The following is a 9,985-nucleotide window of genomic DNA, read 5'->3' on the forward strand; positions in this document are numbered from 1 at the left end:
TTTTAGAAATTTTCACGTTGATGTTACCAATTGAGGTCGGTTTATTAGCATTTGGTTAATTAAGAGAAACCATATTGAAATAAAAGGGGAAAGGCATACTAGAAGGACAGAAAGAGACTCTCCCCATTTCCCTCCCCACCCTCCCTCCTTTGAAAGCTTTCTGGGAGCAGCAGGTTCCTGCAAGTGCCAGGAATCCGGTCTCTGGTGAAGCGCGGAGCCCTGCAACGCCACGGCTTTCCCAGTTGGGGACTACAGGGGGACTACAGGCTGCTTGGAACGTGCAAACACCTGGCGTGGTTCTTGAGGGCCCTGGAGACTTGAGTCTCATTCCGGTCCGCTCCAGGGTTGTAGGCAGAAGGCTCTGAGCGGTCAGAGGGGTTTCCTGTGTGTCAGCAACATCACTCTGCCGAGATAGCTGGCGGAAGAGCCAAGGAGCGCTCTCGGACCAATCGCTCTCCAGCAGCCAGCCCTACCCCTGACCCTGACCGAGCGCTCCCTGACCGCCGACTCTGGTGAAGACCGGCTCTCCCAGAAGACGCCTCCGGCCCCGGGCGAACTTCGCACAGGCACGCCCCTCGCCTCCGGGAGGAGCGCGGACTCGCCCGGGTGCGCAAACTCCGCCCATCCTCGCGGGGAGCCCGGCTCACCCTCCCGCCGCCTGCACTCAAGCAGGTCTCTAGAAGAGCCTGCGAGCTAACACAGACGGCGAGCCGGACGCGATCCAGAAGCACACGAGTCTGCGACCACGCGCGCTCCGATGGCCCCCAGAGGCTGAGAGCCGGGGGCGCGGAGGAAGCGGCGCGGGCCCTAGAGCCGAGCTGCTGGCTTGCAAGGTAGGGCGCAGGAAGATGCCCAGACGAAGTTGATCTTTGCGGGAAGGAGGTTGGGGCGCGCCCTCCCCATCTCAGCGAGTTTGGCTCGACCTCACTGAGCCCCCGGCGCGCTCTCCGGCGCGAACCCGCGGTCCCTCGGGAAAGCGCAGTCGGAAAGTTGTCGGCGGCGGTGTCCGTAGCGCCCTGTTGTGTAACCTCGGCGCTGCCAGCCTCACCGGGAAGTTGCTGGTCCTCCGGCCAGCCCGGTTCGGTCGCGGCCCGGGGCAGATTTCATGGCCCGCGGCGAACGCGGGGCCGGAGCCGGCGTGGGCGAGCCCCTGCTTGACCCCTCCCGCAGAGTTCCCCGGCGCCCCCTCCCGTCTGCTCGCCCGCCTTTCCGATGCTCGCTGTGCCCCTCGCCGCCGCCCTCTTGCCGCCGCTTGCCCCTTGGAGCCGCCGCCTAAGTCGGAGAGGAGAGAATGACCGAGGTGCTGTGGCCGGTGGTCCCCAATGGGACGGACGCTGCCTTCCTGGCCGGCCCGGGCTCGCCCTGGGTGAACAGCACAGTGGCCTCCACCGCCGCCGTCGCCTCTCCGTTCAAATGCGCGCTGACCAAGACAGGCTTCCAGTTCTACTACCTGCCAGCTGTCTACATCTTGGTGTTCATTGTCGGCTTCCTGGGCAACAGCGTGGCCATCTGGATGTTCGTCTTCCACATGAAGCCGTGGAGCGGCATCTCCGTGTACATGTTCAACTTGGCCTTGGCGGACTTCTTGTACGTGCTGACTCTGCCGGCGCTCATCTTCTACTACTTCAATAAGACCGACTGGATCTTCGGGGATGCCATGTGCAAGCTGCAGAGGTTCATCTTCCATGTGAATCTCTATGGCAGCATCTTGTTCCTGACCTGCATCAGCGCGCACCGGTACAGCGGTGTGGTGTACCCGCTCAAGTCCCTGGGCAGGCTGAAGAAGAAGAACGCAGTCTGTATCAGCGTGCTGGTGTGGCTCATCGTGGTGGTGGGGATCTCCCCCATCCTCTTCTATTCCGGCACCGGGATCCGGAAAAACAAAACCATCACCTGCTATGACACCACCTCAGACGAGTACCTGCGAAGTTATTTCATCTACAGCATGTGCACGACTGTGGCCATGTTCTGTGTCCCTTTGGTGCTGATTTTGGGCTGTTACGGATTAATTGTGAGAGCTTTGATTTACAAAGACCTGGACAATTCGCCTCTGAGGAGGAAATCCATTTACCTGGTGATTATTGTACTGACTGTTTTTGCTGTGTCTTACATCCCTTTCCACGTGATGAAAACAATGAATTTGAGGGCCCGGCTGGATTTTCAGACCCCAGAAATGTGTGCTTTCAATGACAGGGTTTATGCCACTTATCAGGTGACAAGAGGTCTAGCAAGTCTCAACAGTTGTGTGGACCCCATTCTCTATTTCTTGGCAGGAGATACTTTCAGAAGGAGACTCTCCCGAGCCACCAGGAAAGCTTCCAGAAGAAGTGAGGCAAATTTGCAGTCCAAGAGTGAAGACATGACTCTCAATATTTTACCCGAGTTCAAGCAGAACGGAGATACAAGCTTGTGAAGACGCAAGAATCCCCAAACACCCACTTTTGTAACATGGTAGGATGCTTAATAGAGCCAAGTGCTTTTTTCCCCTTTAAGTTACTAGTAAGATTAGAGAACATGCAAACCAAGAAAGCAGTGAGTTAAAAAAAAAAGAAATAGAAGTGGAAATGCCTACACCCACACTTAGCTTGTTTGGGTTTGCTTTCAAGGACTTCCTTCTCACCAGAAGTATGTGACATAAAATAATACTATCCTCAAATATTTACTTTCTCTTCTGCCTTTAAAATTTGCAAGCTCTTCTGTTTAAAGTTTACGTGAGTACTGGAGCTATTTGGATATTAATAACTTCTCCAGGAAAACTGACCACCTGAAACTTGAGTTTGTGATTCATCTAGTCTTTATTGTTTTTAATAATCTGAGGTGGGAACAAATTGAAACTTCACATCCTCAAATTACTGTAATACAGCAAAATACTAAACTCGGTTCACTCAGTAGCAGATGAACAGATTGCAGCTGGGTGTTTTTTTGGTCCTGTAAGCATAGGTGATGGCTGGCTGAATTACTTTGGAGAATTAAACAGAAAAATCAAGTCAATGAATTTACAGGTCTCAAAAGTGACTATCTCCCAGTTATTTCTAGAAAACTGCTCAGTCTGCGTTGGGTGCTAAATGTTTGGTGGTGGAATCCTGTATATATTATCTTACAGGTAAAATGCCTTCAAAATAATCAAAGTGCATGTACTTTCCTTTGTAAACACCACAAACTCTGTTAGACTTCCTGTGACAAAGAGCATTTACTTGCACCACTGCTGTGCAGTGCCCTAGGAGTGTGTTTGTGTTCCAGTACAAATGCTCACTTCCATCTGTAAAAACAGTTTTCAAAATCACAGATAAATTACAGACCAAGGTTGAATAACTGTTAGCAAGTTGAGGGATGTTGGGCAGGCGGGAGAGTGGCTGACAGTCATCCATAATGCATAGCCAGCAAACATATTCTCGAATGTATGAGGCAACTGGGAGTGGGGAGAAGACATTTTTAGAATAAGGACTTTAGTTTAAATTAATTATGGTGTAAAGGCCCTTTTTTTGTTTTGTTTTGTTTTTGCTCCTTCCAAATGCTGGAAAACATTAAATGCAATATAAAAAGAAGAAGGAAGAATGTGTATGGGTTGTGTTGGTAGAATGAAATGCTGTAATGCTTCACTGGATCTTACATCCTCATATTTGAAGGAAAAAACTCCAAACATATGGGAAAGGGAAATATGAGGAATTAAATTTAAGTACTTGAAGCACCACAGCACTAAAAAGTAAGGTATAGAAACTACTAATCAGACTAGCAATAGTTTAACCAGACAGTGTTTTCTTTTATATTTTCCCTCTGCCGGGCAGTAATGACAAATCTGTAAAATACTTCAATAACTTTAAGAACGATTTTCAGTGAATATTGAATTGCGGCATTTCTAGCCTTTGAAATGGTCAAATTCGATATAATGCCGAATAATGAGGTGAGGTGACAATTGCCAACACCAAATAAATAAATCCAGTGTCAAAGGAATTTTTAATGGTGAAGGTACCCCCAACAAAGCCAATATCAGAGTCTGCAGCTGATGGTGGGGTAACTTGTTTGAAAGCACTTTATATGTAGAACAGTTTGGGGCTGTGCTTCAAGGTGAGAACCCTAGCGCCCTGTGGGACCTGGTGACAGGGAAGTCAGAGCTGGGCTTCAGTTCTTGCAGGACCTCAGTGAACTGCAGATTTGTGAGCCCTAAAGTTTCTTCCTAGACTTGCTCCAGTCACTAAGATCAATGAAGAAAAGCCGTGTTTAGCCATCCTAAAGAGTGCTGCTTTTTCACATGTTCAGTCTTAAAGCACAGAATTATAGAAACCAAATCAAGAAGAAACCTTCTAGATGTCCTACCTACACCTCCCCATTTTGAGAAAAGAGAAGGGTTAGCTAGGTTCTCATTTGGTTAGGGCCCTGCAGTGTTGTCTGTTGTGGAATCCTAAAAGAAAAAGACTAAGATATGTCATGAGTGTGTTACCCCTGTCAAATATCATGTTCAGTGAGACACAATTAATATCACTAAATTATCCAAAATGGAAATGTCAAAGTCCGTATCATCCTTAAACTCGAAGGCTGATGGTACACATTTCTATAATATTCCCTAACCATTTACTTTAGTGTTCTCCCTTTTAGGTCTGATGCCCAGCCTGGTTTACAGTATGTGTTAAGTACGTTGTTTCAGCTTCCAGAGAACTTTCTTTTGGTCCAGTGTGGAGGTGAACAGTGACTAGAAATGCCCTTTTACTTCTTGGCATGCTTTTTCCAGAGTGTTTCTTCTTTAGCTTCATACATCACGTGGTAGACAATGATGACATGCAGATGCCTGCCTAATAGTGACAAGAATGATCTCTCCAACCCCTTCCAGGCACAAATTGGTCTCTGGGACGAGTCTGCTAATGGTGAGCTATTGGCTGAAGATCTGATTCATGATATATGATAAGAGTAGGTATTTTAAGAGTAAAGGCAGAAATCTACTGGCATTTTGATAAAAGAGTCAAAATTACAGAACTTATCAGTTAACTAAATTTCACACTACAAAACTGTTTGAATGCCAAGCTCAAGGCGTTTTATGGCTCATCAGTTGGCATCTTTGACTCTTTGAACATCAATGTTTGCACCTGTTTGCAAACAATGTTTGCACTTGTTTGCATCAGTGTTTGCACTGAAATGCTAAAAACACAGACCAAGAAGAGATACAGCATGAGAGTAGGATTTGGAGTTAAAATGGTGACACTGCCACTTGGCCAGCTGTGGAACTCTTGACCCTGGCAAGCCCACTCTCCGTGGATTAAAAGGGTTAGATGACATCCATCTGTTGGGGCCTTAGGGGATATGGTAAAGCCAGAGGTGCATGAAGTCTGCTACTGTATTTTCCAGGACTGTTCAATTACAGTCCTTGACTGAAAATTCATACAAAGTTCACCGACTGTGATATGGATATGACCTGTAGGTTTTCTCAGTCTCCTCAGGGCAGTGCACTACACTGCCTTTGGATACAAGAGATGTCAGTGCTTATAGCACTGTAGCAGCTTGTAGCAGCTGGAATTGGACTAGTGACAGTAAAGATTTGTAATTAGTTAGAGATATAGTGAAGCTTTAACTTTGCTGGTCAAATTGTAACTATCATAATAGTATTTATTGATGAAGCTCACAGCCCTCCCATTGTACAGATTGAAGAACTTTCTTGAAAGTTCCAACATACTGAAGTGAATTATATTTATTATAATGTATAATATTAATATGTCACACTGGTGTATTTTACATAATATATGATGCATAAAAAATGAGAGTTACTGTATATTATGATGCTTTCCAAATATCAGTATCTTGAAATGTTAAAGTCTTCAGATTTCTTTTATCTAAAATACGAAAATCTGTTTTGTGATACAAGTGATTCATTTTCTCTACAAATGCTTTTGCACGTTTATCTTTTTATTTAGGGTTCTTTCTACATAGACACAGTTTGGTGTCAATCGATAGTAAATACAAAATATCTTAGCCAGACTGGGTCTGTACTGTCTACATTTTATATACTATTGTAGAAAAGTTTATATTGTCTTTTTAATACATTTGGAATTGTGTCCCCAAATATAGTCAGAGCTTCCCATTTCCAAATGCAAAAGCCTTGTCCTAAATTCAAAGGAGATCTCTTACGTTTTAGAAGTATGGTGAGATGGGCATTACAGATACAACATTAGAGTTTGAGGAAATACTTTAGGGAGATGGGGAGAGAAAGAGGCAGCTGATGCAATCAGTTACTGTGCTCAATTCCGCTTCAATTTTTATTTTGTGTTTCAAGGTGAAAGAGTATAATCTTAACTTCTGTGAGATGGAGTTTCTAAGCAACACACTACCAGCAAGTTCAACACTGCTAGTAATTTTATTGTTTTCTTTGTTCATTTGACAATTTTAAGTCCAATTTTTACAGTAATAACTGTATATTATTTAGCTGCTGAATCCTGTTTCAGTTTTTTAGTTCTGTTGTACATTGTATTATACACATCATTACAAATTAATATGAAGGGGAATATATGTTACATATCAAAAATTGTGAATCTGAATTCTAGTATGTTTTAGTGCTTTTGCCAAAATGTTTATTTTTATAATATCTGTAATTTTAATATAGATAATTGAACTAGATTTCTTTGTGATTAATAGTGCCATTGAATGAGCAGTATGGAAACAGTGTTACTTGACATTTTGAGCTTTCTCAGGTTTATCGAAATCGATGGTAGCTTAACAGATTCCAGACTAATTGTGCATAATTGTGTTTTAAAAGGAATGTATATTTCCTATAAGTTTGCATGCAGGAGTGTACAGCTTGGAATGTGTGTGTGTGTGTGTGTGTGTGTGTGTGTGTCCATGGCATGGCAGCCAACTTCGTATCTGCTGTTGGTAATAACAGCAGAGCTTTGCTATAATCATGGTCATTAGAATTGTACCTACCATAGACAGTTAAAACTGAAAAAGTCTCAATAAAACTATGAAATGTGGTCTGATGGCTTCTATGTTATTATAGTACTAATACTTACAAGTTTCCCCAAATTTTGACATGTACCATTACACCGGCTGGCAAATATTGGCAATACTACTTACTAGTATCCTACTAATACTAGGATATATTGAATCAGCGCAGGCATCTCTTAACATGTAGCCTGGACTGTAAGAAGTGAAGTGTTAAAGAAAGAATCCTGGTGCAAGGTAACTGAAAAGATCATCATTATTTGATATTTAAATCTTAATAGGAACTTGATTTAATTCTTTGAGGAAAATATGGAACACAATCTTAATACATATTTCTCATACTAGTATTCTGTGTTTAAAATGTTAGCTGTAATCTAATATAATGTAATGCCTCCTCTAATTTTTTAATCCATGGAGGTAGTGATTCTAATAATCTTTTGTGGTTTCTGTTTATCTATTAGCCTACAATGCCTACTTCTCTCAAGTTTATATATCGATAGACACACATGCACACATATATATGTTGCTATGCAGTGAAAAGCTGTACCTGGAATGGACACATGCTTAAAGCATTGCTTTTTTTCCTTATGGGGAAGGTAAGTGCACTATGGTCCTGCACTGAATTTTTTGGTTGTCTGCTGAGACAGGTGCCCTATCACAGAATCCTGTGGGTAGAAAAATGCAAATCTTTTGCAGCCCCTAAGATTCTGTCACTCAGTTTTAACTCCTTAATTGACTATACTATCCAGACTTCACCACTCAGGAGTCCTCACTTACTAACATCAGCTTTGGTAGAGTTTTGTGGCTATGTATATGTGTGTGTGTGTGTGTGTGTGTGTGTGTGTAAGTTTGTTTAGTGCATACACAGAAATTATACAGATAATTATCTTTCTGACTTAAGAAGAATTTACCATAACGCTTTGGGCACCCTGTGATTTTCAAAATCACTTTGGGATTATAGTCAGAGAAACTTCTCTATCCGCAAGTAAATATACTGTGTTTAAATTCTCTTTTTTACTTTAATGAACTGGGAAGTTTATATTTTCTTTTCAGGAGGTTTAGACTTTTGCTGCCAGATATGGTCAGAGTTTCTATTTCCAAATGTAAAAAACATGTCCTAAATTCAAAATAGATCTGTTATGGTTTAAAAGTCTGATGGATGGGCCATTAAAGACACAACATATGTCACTAGAAATCCCTGTAAATATTAATACTGTGCTTACTTGATTTAACCCTGCAAGGTTATATTGCTTTGGGGTAGACCCTAGGGCCTAACATCCCCAGCCAGCATGGTTTCTGGGACCGATGATCCAAACAACAGCTGTGGATGGAGTCAGGCCCCTGGGCTGAGCAGCTGACAGCACTGAAGCCCCATAGAAATGGACGTGGGTAAGGAGTAGGGGTGATGGGAGGCACGTGGGAGCAGTCAGTACTGCACAGAGGGGGAAAAATGCACTGCCTTTCCTGTTTACCAGATGAAGGGAGATCATCTGTGTGAAGGTGGAAACTCCCTGATGATAGATTAAAACAGAAGGAGGCCTTGGAGATGATCCAATCCAGTCACCTCAGTTTGCTCCTGGGAGTCAAATTTTCACGTTCAAAGGTGGAAGTAGCAAAAAAACTGAGGGTTCTAACTCCCATTAACACATTCCTCCCACATCCCAGGGCTCTTCAAATTGTGGATCTTGACCCATTGGTGGGTCAGAAAATGAGTAGAGTGGGTTATGATAGGCACTCATTCACATAATGGAACATTATAGATCACAGTCCGTAATCAGTGAGCAAGTCTTTGTGATTTTAACTTCAGACACACTCACACACACTCACACAACACATATATTTACATATATTTACGTGTATTTGTGCCCTGGGTCACGGTGGACATTTGATTTCTTATTGAGGACCTCGTCAAAAAAGTTTAAAAATGACACTACTCAGCAAAAGGTAGCGTGGAGTTATGGAATAGGACATGAGAGATTGTTTTTTAAAAACTATTTTTAAATCAAACAAAGAATCTTAGTTGTTGAGAAGCTTCAAGATGGCGGAAGAGTTAGACGCAGAGATCACCTTCCTCCCCACAAATACATCAGAAATACATCTACACGTGGAACAACTCCCACAGAACACCTACTGAACGCTGGCAGAAGACCTCAGACCTCCCCAAAGGCAAGAAACTCCCCACGTACCTGGGTAGGGCAAAAGAAAAAAGAATAAACAGAGACAAAAGAATAGGGAAGGGACCTGCACCAGTGGGAGGGAGCTGTGAAGGAGGAAATGTTTCCACACACTAGGAAGCCCCTTCGCGGGCGGAGACTGCGGGTGGCGGAGGGGGGAAGCTTTGGCGCCGCGGAGGAGAGCACAGCAACAGGGGTGCGGAGGGCAAAGTGGAGAGATTCCTGCACAGAGGATCGGTGCCGACCGGCAATCACCAGCCGGAGAGGCTTGTCTGCTCACCCGCTGGGGCGGGCGGGGCTGGGAGCTGAGGCTTAGGCTTCGGAGCGCCGGGAGAGGACTGGGGTTGGCGGCGTGAACACAGCCGGCAAGGGGGTTAGTGCACCACGGCTATCCGGGAGGGAGTCCGGGGAAAAGTCTGCACCTGCCGAAGAGGCAAGAGACTTTTTCTTCCCTCTTTGTTTCCTGGTGCGCGAGGAGAGGGGATTAAGAGCGCTGCTTAAAGGAGCTCCAGAGATGGGCTCGAGCCGCGGCTATCAGCGTGGGACCCAGAGACGGGCATGAGACGTTAAGGCTGCTGCTGCCGCCACCAAGAAGCACGTGTGCGAGAACAGGTCACTATACCAGTCTGTCCACTTTTTTTGTTTTTATTACTTAAAAAAATTATTTTTCTTAATAAATATATTTTATTTTTTAATTTTAATAACTTTATCTTCTTTCTTTCTTCCTTTCTTCCTCCCTTTCTTTCTTTCTATCTTTCTTTCTTTATTTCTTTCTTTCCTAACTTTTATTCTGAGCCGTGTGGAGGACAGGCTCTTGGTGCTCCAGCCAGGCGACAGGGCTGTGCCACTGAGGTGGGAGAGCCAAGTTCAGGACACTGGTCCACAAG

The 9,985-nt window shown here is 44.2% G+C and overlaps 1 protein-coding gene across 1 annotated transcript; it reads left to right on the forward strand.

The window, feature by feature from the left end:
• Positions 1 to 673: 673 nt before the first annotated feature.
• P2RY1 (purinergic receptor P2Y1) lies at positions 674 to 6,954 on the forward strand. Its single transcript, XM_024769146.1, has one exon. It carries the CDS (start codon positions 1,292 to 1,294, stop codon positions 2,411 to 2,413), a length of 1,122 nt encoding a protein of 373 aa, XP_024624914.1. The 5' UTR covers positions 674 to 1,291; the 3' UTR covers positions 2,414 to 6,954.
• Positions 6,955 to 9,985: the final 3,031 nt, after the last annotated feature.

The sequence above is a fragment of the Neophocaena asiaeorientalis genome, unplaced genomic scaffold (assembly GCF_003031525.2).
Source record: "Neophocaena asiaeorientalis asiaeorientalis breed wild unplaced genomic scaffold, Neophocaena_asiaeorientalis_V1.1 scaffold118, whole genome shotgun sequence".
NCBI classification, from domain to species: domain Eukaryota; kingdom Metazoa; phylum Chordata; class Mammalia; order Artiodactyla; family Phocoenidae; genus Neophocaena; species Neophocaena asiaeorientalis.